This window comes from Cetorhinus maximus, chromosome 2 (assembly GCF_964194155.1).
Source record: "Cetorhinus maximus chromosome 2, sCetMax3.hap1.1, whole genome shotgun sequence".
Classification (NCBI taxonomy): Eukaryota; Metazoa; Chordata; class Chondrichthyes; order Lamniformes; family Cetorhinidae; genus Cetorhinus; species Cetorhinus maximus.
Window position 1 is genome coordinate 50,556,019 of NC_135880.1, and position 20,021 is coordinate 50,576,039.

A 20,021-nucleotide genomic window follows, 5' to 3' on the forward strand; every position below is an offset into this window, starting at 1 on the left:
GTGAGTTTAGCATAAGATGTTTCAAATCATTGCCACATTAGAAGAAGAACTGAATAGTATTGAGCAATTCTCTACCTGATAGCATGACCTTAGTAGTCCTTGGCAGGTGTTTTGTTATGAGGAAGAATGATTAAGAGCACAGAAGGTATGGGGAGTCCACAATTTACAGTGGACACTACTGCAGGCAGCAGGCCTCTACAACAATCAATAACCTTGCGCTGGGAATTTGCTTGGGGATTCTACCTCGCTGCTGCCGTAACTTCATTTTAGATGGGATAGAACACCCCCATTTACAGGAGAGAAGCCCTGAGGAAATTCTAGACCTTTGTTGTGACAGTGAATGAAGAAACTCGATGTTCAAAAAGCTCTGATTGAAGTGGGTCACTTCTGCTACAAACGTTTTCAAGATTTTTGCCAGTGAAGTCACTTATTAATAGCTTTAAATGTGTTAAAGGTTAATTATTATAGGCAGCTTGAGAGTATTAATTTTTTTATTGCCTGTAGTGAAATTGCATTCTCAGGAATTGCAAGTTGTCACAATTTAATTCCCAGGCTGCTTCCAGTCAGAAATGGACATTGTTTCTGTTTTTCATTATTTTTGTTCTGTGCACCAAAGTCAAAAATATAATGAGATTTTAATATTTTAGTTTATGAAAATTTCTTGCAGTTTAACAGCTTTATCTGTTTTTTTATTATTTTACAATAACGTTGGAAATCTGAGCAAAGTTATTTAGTTAATATCATTTGATGCACAGCTGAGTTGAATGCTGATTAATATACAAGTAGGTTACCAAGAAATGTTACCCCTGACTATTTAAATAAACTATTGGCGAGTTTTGGTATCACAGCCCAATTTAGTAGGAAGGAATTTGATCCAAACTGCAGAAGCCACTTAATAAATGCACAGACTGACACAAATAGGACTAGATGTCCTAAATGCATAGGTGACGCAAGGTGTAATTTGGGTGTACTTTGATAGTATTTTTTGTTGTACAGATGAGTTAGGCAATGTTTGTGATTGGATTAGGGGACCTTCTTTATGTTGATATGCTTGATTACCAACAGCTATGGTGAAAATCATAGGAGGGTGAAATCATTAAAAGAGCAGACTTCATAAAAAGAATCTTCTTTAAAGATTTCATACATATCCAGTGACCATACCAATATTGCACAGCATGATTTCGATCCAATAGTTTGGTGTATTGGAATACTGAAGCTGGAGGTAGCTGAACTGAGTTGATTGCGTTTTAGCCATTTTAAAAAAAAATGATGGATAACGATGAGAAATTTAAATAAAAATGCTGCCCTAGTTTTCAGCGCCTTGATGATGTATCTGAATGGCAAATTATTGAAATCAGGTAAATCCTCAGGGGTACATTTTCACCTTCACTGCAACGGGATCAAAATGGGTGGGTTTTTTAAGGGCTGGTTGATCTGCTCTGCTGAATCACTGTCCATGTGGTGGAGGTGGAAGTTTTAACTTTTATATATATTGGGATAAGCAGACGAGCTCATGTCAGAAAGACAGCAACTTTCTTGAGTGTGTCCAGGATAGTTTTTTTTAAATCAAATATTAGATTTAACAATAAATATTAAGGCAGATTTTTGTTTACATCTGATTCTATGTGAACATTTATCTAGTAGTGTTCATAACAGGATTGAAGTCAATGCAGTGTTTGAAAGGGAGAAATACAAAACAGTCACTAAGGGCATAATCATCCCAGAATTGCACTAAGTGGGGTAACAGATGTGAAAAAAGACATTTTACCCGCCGGCCGCAATGGCGGGTTTTTGCGCCGTATCGTCTGCTTCCTGCCTCATTAATTATGCTGCCACAGGAAACACGCGTTCTTGCAGGCCGATGGCCTCTGAATCACCTGCCACGCCATTACCTCAACATTTCCTCACTCCTAGTGTCACATCTAAACTGCAGCCGCGCACACAGTCCTCAATGCTTGCAGCCCATAACTGTTCCAGTGAAGACATGGCCCTGAAAGCCAAGAAGAGTTCAGTGACCCATCACTGAAACAGCTATTGGAGACCTGCCGTGAGGTCCTCCACCATGCTCTGGCTGCAGGAGGTCCAGCAATATCCCTACTCTGGCTTGGGAGGCGGTAGCAGTGGTGGTCAGTGCCAATGCTACATAGAAGAGGTGTAAGTGCAGAAAGAGGATGAATGATCTTATCCTGCCGTCAGGTCAAGGCAATCATCTCATCACTTTAAACTCACACACTTGCAAGCCCATCACACATTTACCGCCATCTCACTCACTGCCTGCTCAAGGGACATCACCACTCCCTCTCTCTCACACACCCTTACATCTCTATCTGGCCTCATCTCATCTGGATACTGTATCCTCAGCCCTCACCAGCTCTGATTGACCAATCACAGTAAAGCTGCCTGGTTTAAATTTTAAACAATGCTTGGCAGTTATCTGTTAGTCACCACCAACTGGTGCATTCTCCATGGCAACACCTCTACAAATCATAGTCCACTTGCCAACCAATCAGCGCTCTCTTCTCATACAGTATAAATATGTTGTTTCCCCTGACATTGGTATTTTCTTGTGAATTGTCCTGATGAGTGCAAGATGAAAGCTTTTGACAAAAAATGTCTCATTTTTGAGTAATACTCAAGTTCTGTACCACCAAATGACTATTTATTTAAGAATAGTGAGAGAGGGAATCCAGTGAATTATAGACCAGCTAGTCTAACGTCATTGTTGGGAAATTAATAAGTGTTGATAATTAACATACAAACATACATACGAGTTAGGGGCAGGAGTAGGCCACTCGGCCCTTTGAGCCTGCTCCGCCATTCAATAAGATTATGGTTGAAATTGCTGTAATCTCCCGCCTACCCCCAATAACTTTTCATCCCTTTGTTTATCAAAATTCTATCTACCTCTGCCTTGAACACTCAAAGATTCTGCTTCCACTGCTGCTTGAGGAATGGAGTTCCAAAGACTCACTACCCTCTGAGAGAAAAAAATTTCTTCTCATCTCTGTCTTAAAAATAAGGGCAACCCCCTATTTTTAAACAGTGACCCCTAGTTCTAGATTCTCCCACAAGAGGAAACATCCTCTCCACATCTACCCTGTCAAGATCCGTCAGGATCTTATATGTTTCAATCAAGTCATCTCCTACTCTTCTAAACATTAGTGGATACAAGCCTAGCCTGTCCACACTTACCTCATAAGACAACCCGCCCATTCCAGGATAAAAGCAAAATACTGCAGATGCTGGAAATCTGAAATGAAAACAGAAAATTTGACATTTCAAGTCCTTATGACCCTTCTACAGAGCCCATTCCAGATATTAACATAGTAAACCTTCTCTGAACTGCTTCTAATGCACTTACACTCTTCCTTAAATAAGGCAACCAATCCTGTACACAGAACTCCAGATGTAGTCTCATCAACGTGCTGTATAACTGAAGCATAACCTCCCTACTTTTATATTCAATTCCCCTCACAATGAACAATAATGTTCTATTAGCTTTCCTAATTACTTGCTGTTCCTCCATACTAGCCTTTTGCAATTCATGCACTAAGATACCCAGATCCATCTGAATCTCAGAGCTCTGCAATCTCTCACCATTTAGATATTATGCTTCTTTTTTATTCTTCCTGCCAAAGTGGACAATTTCACATTTTCCCACATTATACTCCATTTGCCAGATCTTCACCCACTCACTTAACCTATTTATGTCCCTTGTAGCCTCCTTATGTCCTTTTCACAACTTACTTTCCTACCTATCTTTGTGTCATCAACAAATTTAGCAACCTTACCTTCTGTCCCTTCATCTAAGTCATTTATATAAATTGTAAAAAGTTGAGGCCCCAGCACTGATCCCTGTGGCACAACACTCATTGCATCCAGCCAATCAGAAAAAAGATCCATTTATGGCTACCCTCTGTTTCCTGTTAGCTAGCCAATCTTCTATTCCTGCCAACATGTTACCCCCATACCATGAGCTTTTATTTTCTGCAATAACATTTGATGTGGCACCTTATCAAATGCTTTCTGGAAATCTAAGTACAGTCTATCCACCAGTTCCCCTTTACCCACAGCACATGAGACTCCTTCAAAGAACTCCAATAAATTGGTTAAACATGATTTCCCTTTCACAAAACCATGTTGATTGGATGGAGTGACTGAACACCTTGAAAATTTTCTGCTGATCAGAGGGAGCCAGCATGGATTTGTAAAGGGTCAGTCATGCCTGATGAACTTGATTGAATTTTGTGAGGAAGCGAGTAAAGTAGCGGACGGGGGAATATCTATGTATGTTTTGTGAGACTGTGAGCTAATGTTAAAGCTCATGGAACTGAAGACAGATTATTGACATGGTTAGGTGAGTGGTGTAGAGACAATGGGCAAATACTCTAATTGGAAAGATGTGGCTAGTGGTGCCACATGGAGATCTGAATTGGGGCTGCAACTATTCACTGTATTTAGTAACAACTTAGTTAATAGAGTGGAGAGCTACATATTTAAGTTTTCTGATGACAGAAAGATAGGCGGCATTGTAAACAGTGTTGGCGGAATCATAAATTACAACAGGATACTCATAGATTAAGTGAATGGACAAAACTGTGGCAAATGGATTTCAACATATGCAAGAACATAGGCTTTGGACCTAAAATGGCTAGAGCAGAGGACTTTCTAAATCGTGAAAGGCTAGAAACACTGGAGAGCCAAAAATAAATCATTACAATGTCATGGAGAGGTTCCAAAATAAAAATCAGAAATGCAAATGGAACTTTGGCAATGAAATCTAGAAGATGAGAGTAAAAGGGGTTAGAAGTCATGCTGCATCTGTATAACATAGATTGTTAGAGTGCATCTGGAGTACTGTGAGTAGTTCTGGGCACTACACCTTAGGAAGGATATTTTGGCCTTGGAGGAAATGAAGGTAGATTGACTAGGATGATACCTGGACTCCAACAGTTAAATTACAAGGCAAGATTACAGAAGGTAGTGTTGTTTTCCCTGGAACTGATAAGGTGAAGGAGTGATTTAATCAAAGTTTTCAATATATTAAGAGAACAGATATGGCGCTAGAGTGAAACTATTTTTGGTTGGGATATCTAGGACTAGGGGACATAGCCAAAATCTAGAGTCAGGCCTTTCAAGAATGAAGTTAGGAAACATTTCTACATACAAAGGATGGTAGCAGTTTGGAACTCTCTTCTCTGATGGCAGTTGATGGTGGGTCAATTGTAAGTTTTAAATCCTGAGATTAATGGATTTTTGTTAATCAAAGGGATATGGGATAAAGGTGGGCATACGGAGTTAGGTCACAGTTCAGCCATGATCTCATTGAATGGCGGAACAGGCTCAATGGACTACATGATCTCCTCCAGCTCTTATATTATTACAAGCTGTAACCCAACTTTTAATACTTAGCAACGGTATTGAGTTTTGTCGACCCAGCTTGCAATAGCTTAAGATCAGCCTTGGGGAAATTAGATGCATGCAGTGCAGTTGGTAAGTGCCTTAACTAGAAAGAAATTATGATTGAAAACTACCTCCAATATTGTATAAAAACAGAACATGCTGGAAGACATTCAACAGGTCAGACAATGTTTGTGGAGAGAGAAACAGGGGCCGAAATTTTCCGCCCCTGTTGGCAGCAGGTATCATGGCGGGCGTGAGTGGACAATACGGCAAGAAGGCCAAAAATTGGTTTTACGCCATCGTGAAACCAGTTTGCGATCGTCCGCTCCGCCTGTCAATGGTGGGCTGCGTTTCCCGCTACCGCATTTCGGGAACCTAATTTCAATACTTTAGCATCTCATTATAAGCTTTGTTTGCTGGAATCATCCCCCTACGCTGGATCATACGGGCACGTTGGCATGATTGCACGGCGGCGTGCTTCACAACTGTACATAAGCGATGTGCACCTGACAAGCTGCACTTTGCTCGGGACTTCGAGGTTTGTTTACCGACCTTGCACCGGGCAGCACTCGCGGTCATCAGCGCCAGGCTTCGCAGACAGCACCACATCACTTTTAGGACGGCTCATGGGCAGGTCTCCATCGACCAGACCAGCCATAAGATGGGGGTGGCTTTTCAAATGCTGCAGGGCTAGGGATTGCTTGGGGAAGGGGGAGAAGTGACCTCAGGCAAGGGAAGAGGCTGCAGGGCGAGGGCTGTTCTGGGGAAGGGTGTTATCCTATGGTGTGTGTGAGAGTTGAACAGTGCAAGTGGCCTCAAGATGGTGCGGGCTGAGGAGGCAGTCTCCAGAGGAGATGAGGCCAGATGGATCTGTGAGAGTGAGTGGTGATGTCCCTTGAGCTGGCAGTGATTGAGATGTCAGTGAATGTGTGATGACCTTATGAGTGTGTGAGTTTAGAGTGCTGAGATGGTTGCCTTAGTCTGGCAACATGGATGAGATCATTCATCCTCTTGCTGCACTGGATGGCCAATCCCTTGTGTGCAGCATTGGCACTGACCAACACTGTCACCATCTCCCATGCTGGAGTAGTAGGATTACTGGACCTGCTGCTGCTAGAGCAGGGGTGGAAGACATCATGGGTGGGTCTCCAAAAGTTAGTCCAGTCACAGGTCACTGACCTATTCTTGGCTTTCAGGGCCATGCCTTCACTGGAGCTGTCCTGGGCTGCAAGCATTCAGAATTATCTGCGCAGCTTCAGTTTAGATATGGCACCTGGGGTGAGGAAACGGTGAGGTAACGGTGTGGCAGGTGACTCAGAGGTTGCCCGCCAATGAGATGGCATGTTTCCTGTGGCTGCTTAATAAATGAGTTGGGAAGTGGACGATACGGTGCAAATACCCGCCATTGCAGGTAAAACGTCTTTTTTCACGCCCACTACCGCGCTTAGTGCAATTCTGGGACAATTCCGCCCAGCGTTAATGTTTCAGGTCAGCAATCTTTCAGCAGAGCTCAATATGATGTAGTTGGGATGCTGGTGGATAGGAATAATGATAATCTATGTGTTTGGCAGTGGTGTTGAATCATGGAGTAGTGGGCATCCCACTCTAGGAGGATCTTATGAAAGGCTGCAATTACTGTTACTGCCAGAGAATATTGGAGTCTATTAGTACTGTTATTAGTCTGTGTAGTTAACTTACCTATCATGAAGTAAAATGTTTTAATTTAAGTTATTGATTGTACAGGCTGAAAGTACCAATAATATCATGGGCTTCAATGAATAATTAAACACAATTTGTAGCCATTACTCTTTGCACAGCATAACGAACCATGCCAATTATCCACTACAATTACAGTGCTGAGAACTATAATTTCAGCTCGAGGTGTTTCTTTATCCTAGTGATCTGATGCTTTTTTAAACCATCTAATTTTTGTCACAGCTGTACTAAGCCATTTAGTTGGGAGATCTGAAAGGAAAAGCTTAGCCAGCTCATCAATGTCCTAAGGCGGAATAGGATAGGCATGAACAAACAGGCCCAGGTCATAGGATTTTTTTGTACAGAAATATTTGAAACACAGAGAATCGGATCAAGAATTGTGCCTTTTGATATCAAAGCTCAATTGACTTGATTATTTTTTCAGCTTTGGGGAATGGGCAACACCTGAAATGTTGGGCGGATTTTTGACTTGAAGACACACTGGGAGCTGTGGGGCAGGGCGAGCCTGTTAGCATGCAAGAAACCGAGAACTAACTGCAGTGCGTCTGTTAGTGGCTTTTTAACCCAGCCACTGTTTTCACACCTGACTTCTGAGATTACCAAGCAATCAAGATGACTGGTCATGATGAATTAATTGATTTAATCACCAGCACTTGAAGGGACAATGCAAAGGTCACATGTGATGGATTTTGGAGATGAGGGAACAAAATTCTTATTTTGTCAGAATGGAGTCCCAGGGCTGGGTTTTCCCATTGGAGGTGGGAAACAGGAGGCGGGTTTTTTTGGGGGTCAGAAACCTGTCTCCACCAGAAATCTGACTTCAGTTGCAATTTTCATGGGGGTGAGCCCTGTTTTGGGATGGAGATGGTTTTCCCACCCAGTTAAAGCTAGTGGGGGCAGGAACGAAGACAGGTTTCAGACACCCATGGCAGCAATCACTAAGGCTGTTGCTCATCCTAAGGGAGAGAGTTTGCGCCAAAGTTTGCCACTGCACCATAGGAACTGCAGGTGGCACAGGGGTGCCGGAGGCCTTCTACCCATGAGGAAGAGGAGGAAGGTCCTCTTCCTGGAATATGCTAGGAGGAGGCCTCTTGTCCTGCAGCAGGGGCACCTCTCACTTCAGCATCAGCTCCCTTGGCCTGAGGATGCTCTAGGCACCAGACCCAGTGTCCCCTGATCCCATGATGCCCCATCAATTGTAATCCTCGCATGCTGTCCAACATCAGTAAAGAGGGAATCTGTCACTTGGGTAACGCACCAGTGTTAGATGCTGTATGCCTGTAAGATGCTGTGAAGGTCCACACTGATGTCTGTGACTATCTCCTTAGAGAGCCTCAGCGTCTTTCTCCACTGATTCTTGGTCAACTGCAGGTGGCTTCCCCTCTGCCTGTAGATCTGTTCTCCTTCTTCCCTGGTCCTTCTCTTCTGGCCTCCTGATGTCCAACAACCTGGCCTTCCTGTGCAGGCTGCTGTTCCTCATCTCCAATAGCCTCGATCTCTGAGTGTGCAGCACCCATTTCCATCTGCGCCCTTTGTGATGCCCAGATGGAATCCAAACAGCCACGCTCACTGCTCCAGTGCCCACGCGATGGCATGCAATGCCAAGAGGGTGAGGAAGCCCTGAACTGGCAATTTTCTTAAATCTGCCTCCTCCACTGACCTGTAACGGAACTTTAACAGCAAAAATGGTAAGCCCTTTAAACTTTAAAAACCATTTTTGCTTACATTTTAAACTCTTCGCATCTCCAATCCATGGTTCACGCCTCTGTGCAGCTGGCCTGAAGCCAAACATCTGCTAAACTTTGGCTGGCAAATTAATGAGCCCACATGGCCTTTAATGAGTTCCTGAAAGGAGCGGACTTTCTCCAGGGCCCGATATTTCCTCCACCCTTGGGAAAATGGCCGAGGCTGAAAATGGAGGCGTAACATCCAACCATGTTTTTCTTGGTTCTGCCTCCATTTGGGAGCAGTGGGAAAATCCAGCTCCCAATGTTTCAAGTCTGCTCCTCACTATAGTGATGCTAGGGCTGTAAGATCCTGCATGGAGATACTGTTCCCTAAGGGCTGAGGAAGAAGCATACAAATGAAAGCAAGAAGGCTGAAGGTTGCGCTGGAGGGGGTGATGCCATACTCCTGGATTCAATGCCGAAAGCAATTTAAAGATCTAATCAGGGCAGGAAGTGTGAGCACAGTGGTACATTCACCTATATTCTGCTGTGTGTATCACCCAAAACTCCTCACTTTGCCCTCCTGGCCCAGTACCTCATTCCTCATACCATCACCTGGAAGTTCCCCTCCAAGTCACTCACCATCCTGACTTGGAAATATATTGCCGTTCCTTCACTGTCGCTGGATCAAAATCCTGGAACTCCCTCCCTAACTGCACTGTGGGTGTACCTACACCATATGGACTGCAGCGGTTCAAGAAGGCAGCTCACCACCTCCATCTCAAGGACAATTAGGGATGGGCAATAAATGCTGGATTGACCAGCGACGTTCACATCCCACGAACGAATAAAAAAACAAGCAAACACCTTGCAGGTGTACCCATCCCTCACTGTCTTTACACTTCTACACTACATCCAACACTGACACTCACCCTCATCCATGTGCAATGCTACATCTTTCTCTCTTAGTCACCCTGAACAAATGTTGTCTAATAATCCATTCAACACATTACTCTCACTCATAGGTCTCCTAGCCACAGGGGTCGCATCAAGGAACAAGGCACAGAGCACAGAACCACTACAGAGGAGGAGGAGGAACAGCAGGAGGATGAGGTGGAGGTGGAACGTGATGTGGTTAATGCACAGCAGTAACACATATTACTACCCAAATATGGCTGGAATTCCTTCATGATGGCAAGGGTCAGTCATGTTCCACCAGTGCATTCACCAGGCAGCCACATGCAAAAGCCAATTGTGGCTGCCACCCCAAGCATCACTGCACCACCCCACCCCTGTGCCCCGTGCCATCTCCTTTCCCTCAACACACAACACAAAAGCCTGAATTATACCTTTGGCGGGCGGGCCCAATTGATGGGCCTGGGAGCGGTTAGGAAACAGACTGCCGACCACGATCGGCCCCTGACCCTGATTTCACAATGGCTGGCCAATTACTGGCCAGCCGGCGCGAAACATGCCATGAAATGCTCAGCGCTGCCAGGGTGGAGGCGGGCAATGACGTTTCCGTGGGCATGGGTGAGCTCTGCGAGAAAGCTCTTTGAAGGCAGACAGCTGCCTCAGGGAGCTGGAGACCTGTAAAAGCTAAAATGAAGGCTTTAAAAGCTGAAAATAGCGTCCATGCATCATAATTAACCGCCTGAAAATAAAGCTGATAAAAAAGCTATCCACAGATATTTATTTTTATTTTATTTCATCATGGAAATTTCATCCCGCCCTTGGATGAGGTTTGATGAAAAATGCAAAGGCCACCTTTAGTTGCCCTCTTAATTGCCGGTGGGTGCGCTTCTGACTTTTGCGCATGCCTGCCGAGTGAAATATCGTGCAATTTTACACCCGATCAGGTCGGGCGCGCACCCGCCCACGGGACGTAAAATTCAGCCCGAAGTAATCCTGCAATCAGCCAAACATCCATTTTACAGTCACCCATTGCTCGGTTTTAAATTTTGTCTTATCATTCATCGTAACTGAAATGGAAATGTTAGGAAGAGGAAGAGTATAAATTTGCAGTTGCACAAAAGTGTGCAGATGGACATGTTACACAATGTTAGATCATTAAGTTTTTGTTTCATTTTTGAGCCATATAAGTGGTTAACATCACTTTCCCATCTTGCCAATTTTAGCTGCTGCCTGGCAAGTGACTGTTTCACATATGATGAATAAGACCATAAGACATAGGAGCAGAAATTAGGCCATTCGGCCCATCGCGTCTGCTCCGCCATTCAATCATGGCTGATAAGTTTCTCAACCCCATTCTCCCGCCTTCTCCCCGTAACATTTGATCCCCTTACCAATCAAGAACCTATCTATCTCGGGCTTAAATACACTCAATGACCTGGCCTCCACAGCCTTCTGTGGCAATGAATTCCATGGATTCACCACTCTCTGGCTAAAGAAGTTTCTCCTCATCTCTGTTCTAAAAGGTCTTCCCTTTACTTTGAGGCTGTGCCCTCGGGCCCTAGTCTCTCCTACTAATGGAAACATCTTCCCCACGTCCACTCTATCCAGGCCTTTCAGTATTCTGTAAGTTTCAATCAGATCCCCCCTCATCCTTCTAAACTCCATTGAGTATAGACCCAGAGTCCTCAAACGTTCCTCATATGTTAAGCCTTTCATTCCTGGGATCATTCTCGTGAACCTCCTTTGGACCCTATCCAGGGCCAGAACATCCTTCCTGAGATACAGGGCCCAAAATTGCTCACAATATTCTAAATGTGGTCTGACCAGAGCCTTATAAAGCCTCAGTAGCACATCCCAGCTTTTATATTCTAGTTCTCTCGAAATGAATGCCAACATTGCATTTGCCTTCCTAACTACCGACTCAACCTGCAAGTTAACCTTAAGAGAATCCTGGACTAGGACTCCCAAGTCCCTTTGCACTCCAGATTTCTGAATTCTCTCCCCATTTAGAAAATAGTCTATGCCTCTATTCTTCCTACCAAAGTGCATGACCTCACACTTCCCCACGTTATATTCCATCTGCCACTTCTTTTGCCCATTCTCCTAACCTGTCCAAATCCTTCTGCAGCCTCCCCGCCACCTCAATACTACCTGTCCCTCCACCTATCTTTGTATCATCTGCAAACTTAGCCAGAATGCCCTCAGTTCCTTCATCTAGATCATTAATGTATAAAGTGAAAAGTTGTGGTCCCAACACTGACCCCTGCAGAACTCCACTAGTCACCGGCTGCCATCCTGAGAAGGACCCCCTTATCCCCACTCTCTGCCTCCTGCCAGACAGCCAATCTTCTATCCATGCTAGTACCTTGCCTCTAACACCATGGGCTCTTATCTTACTGAGCAGCCTCCTGTGCGGCACCTTGTCAAAGGCCTTCTGGAAGTCCAAATAGATAACATCCATTGGCTCTCCTTTGTCTAACCTACTCGTTACCTCCTCAAAGAATTCTAACAGATTTGTCAGGCATGACCTCCCCTTGATGAAACCATGCTGACTTTGCCCTATTTTACCATGCACTTCCAAGTATTCTGAAATCTCATCCTTAATAATGGACTCTAAAATCTTACCAACGAGGTCAGGCTAATCGGCCTGTAATTTCCCGTCTTTTGCCTCACTCCCTTCTTAAACAGGGGGGCTACATTAGCGATTTTCCAGTCCTCTGGGACCCTCCCTGACTCCAGTGATTCCTGAAAAATCACCACTAACGCCTCCACTATCTCTTCAGCTACCTCCTTCAGAACTCTGGGGTGTAATCCATCTGGCCCAGGTGATTTATCCACCTTCAGACCTTTTAGTTTTCCTAGCACCTTCTCCTTGGTAATGGCCACCATACTCACCTCTGCCCCCGACTCTCTTGAACTTTGGGGATGTTACTCGTGTCTTCCTCCGTGAAGACTGATGCAAAGTACCTATTCAGTTCCTCCGCCATTTCTTTGTTTCCCACTACTACTTCTCCTGCGTCATTTTCCAGCGGCCCAATGTCCACTTTTGCCTCTCTCTTACCCTTTATATATCTAAAAATCTCTTGCAATCTTCTTTTATATTACTGGCTAGTTTACCCTCATATTTAATCTTCTCTCTCCTTATTTCTTTTTTAGTTGTCCTCTGTTGGTCTTTGTAGGCTTCCCAAGCCCCTGGTTTCCCACTGCTCTTCGCCGCATTGTATGCTTTCTCTTTAGCTTTTATGCTGTCCCTGACTTCCATTGTCAGCCATGGTTGCCTCGTCCTCCCTTTGGTATGCTTCTTCTTCCTAGGGATGAATTTTTGCTGTGTCTCCCAAATTACTCCCAGAAACTCCTGCCATTGCTGTTCCACTGTCTTTCCTGCTAAGACAAAATGATAAGACAAAATTTAAAACCAGGCATTGGGTGACTGTAAAATGGATGCTTGGCTGATTGCAGGGTTGCTTTGTGTTGTGTGTTGAGGGAATGGAAATGGGGGGGTGGGGGGGGGGGTTGCGGGCTGCTGTGGTGGTTGGGGTGGCGGCCACAATTGGCTTTTGCATGTGGCTGCCTAGTGAATGCACTGGTGGAACAGAACTGACCCTTGCCATCATGAAGGAATTCCAGCCATATTTGGGCAGTAATGTGTGCTACTGTTGTGCATTAATCACATCATGTTCCACCTCCTCCTCATCCTCCTGCTGTTCCTCCTCCTCTGTAGAGGTTCTGTGCTCTGTGCTGTGTTCCTCATGAAGATCCAGGCTCACAATTTTGTACAGAGTGCAGTGAATCACAACCATTCTGGAAACATTGACTGGTACATACTGAAGGATGTCTCCAGAGCTGCCCAGGCATCTTCAGAATGCCGATGGCCTGCTCAGTGACACATAATTTGCATGGCTTTCATTGTAACATTGCTGGTCCTCATTGGTTGGGTTCCTCAAGGGTGTCATCAGCCATGTTTCAGGTGGGTACCCCTTGTCTCCGAGCAGGCAGCTGGTAAGTCTATTTCGAAGTGCAGAGAGATCAGGGAGGATGGGCCATTGCAGGATGAATGTATCATTGTAACTCCCTGGAATCTCATGAACACTTGTGTGGAGTGGACGTCCATGCATTTGATGAATACTTCTGGATGATCTGAGGATCCTTGATCACTAAATGCGTGCAGGCGGTGATGCCCTGCGCCTGTTGGAAGCCAGCCAAAGCCACAAACTCAAGCACCTGTCCATTCTGACTGGCATCATCAGTGGCAAACATAGCTCCCTGCCCAGACAAACTTGACATCAGTCCTACGTGTGATGCATTTGTGGATGGCTGTCTGCAAGATCATGCAAATACCTCCAGCAGATCCCTGGAGCCAGAGGCAAAAATGTTGAGGCTAGTGGTGACTTTGGCAGCCAGTGGTAACGCCACTACACTAAGTCTACTTGGCAGCACATCTTCTCCCAACAGGCTATACAGATGTCTTCCACAATCTGACTTGAGACCCTGAGCCCCCTACGACATGTGTTCAGACATTTCCAGCCTATATTATATGGGTTATCACCTCACCTGCTGTGAGCTGCACTTCTCCACCCACCCCCTCCCTCCTGCAGAATGGCAGACCTGTGAGGAGAGTGCTGCTGCTGCGCCTGCTGGTGCTATCGATGCAACTGATTATCTTGTTTCACATCTGAAGTCCAAGCTAATATAGCATTAAGTGGCATTCATGCTGATCTGATCGATCACAAGTGGAGATCAGACGCACAAACCTCCAAAGTAATGAATATCACCTCCAAAGTAGTGGAAGTAACCTGTCAGAACAAGTACTGTGAGCAAGAGGCTTTTACATAGTTTGGTAGAGGCTTCTCTACTTATGGGAACTTTTGCATATCACTTCTTGAGCCTCCTGAGTTTCTGCTGTGCCCTTGCCTTACTCTCTGTGGCGACTTCCAGGAAGCCTGGGAAATCTGTGGCGCCATAGTAAAATCTCAACTCCCGTGTTGGAGTTGATCTTTTAGAGCTATTGGCATATTGAAAGTAACAACCTGCCTTTTCTGAGGGTGTTGCTCACATGTGGTTTAATGCCCTGCAGCTAGATGCAAAAATTGGTGGGTTGGAGCTGGCTTCCCGACACACTGTTAATTTCAGTGCCCATTCCCAAACCCACTTACCCCTACAAATAAAAATTTCCTCTGTTGACTCTGTGGGTGGAAGCTTCCATTCTTGGTGAGTGTCTCGCTCACTGCCTGAAAGTGTGGTGAGGCACCCACACTGACTCTGAGGAGGAAGGCCTGCAGTATTCTCTACCCATCAGGCAGTTAAGTGGACAGCAGCGGGTCTTCCTCCAGACTGAGGACCCCGGGAAGATGACTTCCCATCCTATTGGCCAGCAGCTCTTGCACTCGGCAGCTCCGCAGTGGACGCCATGGCTGCTGCTGGAACAACTGCACCCCCCCCCACCCTCCCCACCCCACCCCCACCCCCACCATCTCCCTGCACCCTGGAGTCTTAGGATTACAGAGCGGCCCAGGAAAAAGGTAAGTGTTGTTGTGGGGGGTGAGGGGGGCTATAGGGATCAGCAGCAAGGGAAGGGGGCTGGCTGTCAGTGGCCACTCCCCTGCCCCATGTCCATGCCTTTGATCATGCACAGATCAGTGCAGATCGAGGGACACCACCCCTCCAACTGACATGCAGCCAAACAATTTTACCAGGCATGCAGCCCAATTGTTGGAAGGTCCACCTGGATGCCTGGGCAGATTGTAGCGGAGGCGGGAAGAGGCCCTTAAGTCGTCATTAATTATCCACTTCAGGGACTCAAGAGGAGGCGGGGTGGGAGGGTCAACTATGGACCTTTTCACCTGGAATTTAATTCCAGTGGAGGCAGAAAGGTGTCGGGTATCAGCCTCAACGCCATCCTGCCATTTTCTCAGGACCACCTGCCTCCTTCCTCACCTCCTGCGGGGGCCGAAGATTCCGGCCTATGTCTGCTTTCTCCATATTTGCTGACTAAACTGCTGAATGCTTCCTACATTTTCTGTTTTTGTATTGGATTTTTAGCATCTGCAATAATTTGCTCTTCACTTGTCAAGTCTGACTATTTTCCCTCACCCATTATCACTAAAGAAGTGTATATGTGCCTGTTTTTTTTTCCATTTGTGAACTGGAAGTGGACAAAAACTGCGCGGTAAATTGGAGTTCTCGGCGCTGTATTTTAAACAAAGCATCATTATGAGGATTACTGCTCTGTTCAATGCTTTTTTGATTTACTTATAACAATTGGCATTTCGGAGGGGATTTCAGGAGCTTCCTAAACCAAAAAAAAAGCTTTCTTTCATATTCTTTGCAGCCGGAGCAAAAGCACATCATTTCAGAAAGTGGAAACCTAGAACTCTACCAAAAATCTGAGGCTAAGTTAATTGAAAATTTAAAAACAGAGATTGATAGAGTTTTGTTAGTTAAAGGTACTTCTTTACATTCGTTCATGGGATATCGCTGTCGCTGGCCAGGCCAATATTTATTGCCCATCCCTAATTGCCCTTGAGTGGGTGGTGGTGAGCTGCCTTCTTGAACAGCTGCAGTCCCTGTGGTGTAGGCACATCCATAGCAATTTGGAACCAAGGTGGATAAAAGGTGTTGAGACACAGATTCGCCATGAAATAATGATAATTGAGAGGCAGAATAGGCTCGAGGGGCTGAATAGCTTGCTCTTATTACTACGTTTCTATGCCTATAGCTGACATATATTTTGTGTTTTTAATTTCAGGGCTTGAACCAGAAGAACTCGAAGATGACAAAACTACTTCGACCAAATCAATTCCAATCCCACGCAATCAATCAGATGTGGCAATAGGTTCCAAAATTAATCTCATACACATTCACATTGCTGTGTCAGAGGATGATGGAACAGAAAGCAGTGGAGGATTTGGCTTGCCTTCATTTCTATTTGAATCACAAGCAGTAACAGCAGCTACAACAGAGAATGTCCCTCCATCACTCAGCTTTATTAATGGGAAGAGCCAGATGGAATTTGACCCCCCATATAAGAAACTAAATGGGGAGGAAGCAAAGGCAGGCCAACTAGAAAGTGCATCACCCACCATAAGAGCAATACAAGATGTGGATATTACAGAAAAACACAATGATAGTAAGTCTCATTTAATGACTGAAAGTGGAATTGCTGGAACACAGGAACTAGGAATTTCTACTGAGCGACTGAAAATAGTTCCTACTGGTAATGAAACTGAAGTTCTAGGAGTTACAAAAGACCCAATAAAAATTCATTCGGCGGTGGAAGATGGAGAACACTGGATCATCTCACCAACCACACAGGGTGCCCAATCTACCAGAGATGCTCAAGAAGAACCACAAGTTCCTCCATTTTCAAAAGTTGAGAGCACTGGTGAAGGGATATTTACCATCAAACAACCAGGTCACCCAGATCCAGATGTTTCTACTTTAGAAATGAGCAGCCATGTTGTTCCAGTGACAAGTAGAATCTCATTGGGTGGGAAAACTCTTCATACAGATGTTACAGCTCCACAGGATGAAGAGGCTGGATTATCCACACCTGGATCGGAGACAGATAAATCATTGTTACAAGTACCTACACAGCTGGTAGACAAAACTGTAGCTACAATTTTGGTCGGTGAGGAGGAAACTGTTGATACATTAGTTTCAGTCACAACAAAAGCAATGGATGTGAGAGTTCCCCATGTCACCGTTACACCAGCAATTGAACAAAAGTCTAAAGAATCCACATCAGAAGCAACAAAAATGATCACTGAGATTGAAGAGCTGCCAGGAGAGGATATGGAGCCTTCTGAAAAATCTCCAACAATCGATGAAACCACAAAAATGGAGAAAGATTTGCAGGAACAAACAGCATTCACAGCTATTGAGGGTTCTGGTGAAGAAATACTTACCATCCAAGAACCAGTCAGGCCAGTTCCAGATGTTTCTACTTTAGATATGAGCAGCCATGTAATTACAGTGACGAGCAAAATCTCACTGGATGGGAAACCTCTTCAAACAGATGTTATAGTTGCACGTGATGGAGAAGCTGGATTATCCACAACAGGATTACCGGAGACAAAAGCAGCAACAGAAAAATTGTCAGTAAAAGAATCTACACAACTGGCAGATAAATCTTCAGCTACAATTTTAATTGATGAGAAGGAAACTGTTGATACACTAGTTTCAGTCATAACAAAAACAATGGATGTGAGAGTTCCCCATGTCACCGTTACACCAGCAATTGAACAAAAGTCTCAAGAATTCACATCAGAAGCAACAAAAGTAATTACTGAGATTGAAGAGTTGCCGGGAGAGGACATGAAGCCTGATGAAAAGATGCCAGCAACTGACAAAACCACAGTAACAGAGAAAGATATTAAGAAACAAAGAGCATTCACAGATATTGAGGGTTCAGGTGAAGGCATATTTACCATCAAAGAGCCTGTGCAAGTAGTTCCAGATGTTTCTACTTTAGAAATGAGCAGCCACATAGTCCCAGTGACGAGCAAAATTTCTTTGGATGAGGAAACTCTCCACACCGATGTCGCAGCTGCACGTGATAGAGAGGCTGGAATATTCACACCTGGATTACCAGAGACAAAGACAGAGATAGGTAAATTGATGGTAACAGTACATACAGAACCAGCAGATAAATCGCCAACAACAATTTTAGTTAGTGAGAAGGAAACTATTGAATCATTCATTTCAGTGGCAACACATTCAATGGATGTGAGAGTTCCCCATGTCACTGTTACACCAGCAATTGAACAAAAGCATCAAAAATTCACATCAGAAGCAGCAAAAGTGATCACAGAGATTGAAGAACTGCCAGGAGAGGATATGGAACCTGTTGAAAAAACTCCAGCAACTAACAAAACCACAGTAACAGAGAAAGATATTGAGAAGCAAACAATATTTGCAGATGCGGAGAGTTCAGGTGAAGGACTATTTACCATTAAAGAACCTGTGCAAGTAATTCCAGATGTTTCTACTTTAGAAATGAGCAGCCATGTAGTCCCAGTGACGAGCAAAATTTCTTTGGATGAGGAAACTCTCCACACTGATGTCACAGCTGCACGTGATAGAGAGGCTGGAATATTCACACCAGGATTACCAGAGACTAAAACGGAGATGGGAAAATTAGTGATAACAGTACATACAGAACTGGCAGATAAATCGCCAACAACAATTCTGGTTAGTGAGAAAGAAACTATTGAATCATTAATTTCAGTGGCAACACATTCAATGGATGTGAGAGTTTCCCATGTCACCGTTACACCAGCAATTGAACAAAAGTCACAAAAATTCACATCTGAAGCAGCAAAAGTGATCGCAGAGATTGACAAGCTGCCAGGAGAGGATATGGAGCCTTCTGAAAAATCCCCAACAATCGATGAAACCACAAAAATTGAGAAAGATTTGCAGGAACAAACAGCATTCACAGATATTGAGAGTTCTGGTGAAGAAATATTTACCATCAAAGAACCAGTCAGGCCAGTTCCAGATGTTTCTACTTTAGATATGAGCAGCCATGTAGTCCCAGTGACGAGCAGAATCCCACTGGATGGGAAACCTCTTCATACAGATGTTACAGCAGCATATGACAGAGAGGCTGGATTATCCACATCTGGATTACCGGAGACAAAACCAGGAACAGAAAAATTGTCCGTAAAAGAATTTACACAACTGGCAGATAAATCTTCAGCTACAATTTTAATTGATGAGAAGAAAACTGTTGATACATTAGTTTCAGTCACAAAAAAGACAATGGATGTGAGAGTTCCCCATGACACTGTTACACCAGCAATAGAACAAAAGCATCAAAAATTCACATCAGAAGCAACAAAAATGATCACAGAGATTGAAGAGTTGCCAGGAGAGGATATGGAGCCTGTTGAAAAAACTCCAGCAACTGACAAAACCACAGCAACAGAGAAAGATATTGAGGAGCAAAGAGCATTCACAGACATTGAGAGTTCAGGTGAAGGAATATTTACCATCAAAGAGCCTGTGCAAGTAATTCCAGATGGTTCTACATTAGAAATGAGCAGCCACATAGTCCCAGTGACGAGCAAAATTTCTTTGGATGAGGAAACTCTCCACACCGATGTCACAGCTGCACGTGATAGAGAGGCTGGAATATTCACACCTGGATTACCAGAGACAAAGACAGAGATGGGAAAATTGATGGTAACAGTACATACAGAACCGGCAGATAAATCACCAGCAACAATTTTGGTTAGTGAGAAGGAAACTGTTGATACATTAGTCTCAGCCACAACGAAAACAATGGATGTGAGAGCTCTCCATGTCACTGTTCCACCA

General features: G+C 44.4%; 1 protein-coding gene across 7 annotated transcripts in view; it reads left to right on the top strand.

Moving 5' to 3' along the window:
• Nucleotides 1–20,021, top strand: part of LOC144694351 (versican core protein-like) — a 234,779-nt gene that overhangs the window by 133,279 nt on the left and 81,479 nt on the right. For 6 of the 7 annotated variants that reach the window (XM_078564656.1, XM_078564648.1, XM_078564664.1 and 3 more), the window contains exon 9: nucleotides 16,447–19,469. In XM_078564656.1, the coding sequence (XP_078420782.1) occupies nucleotides 16,447–19,469 (3,023 nt within the window). The remainder of the gene's footprint in view (nucleotides 1–16,446; nucleotides 19,470–20,021) is intronic. The other variant, XM_078564697.1, reaches the window with a different exon arrangement.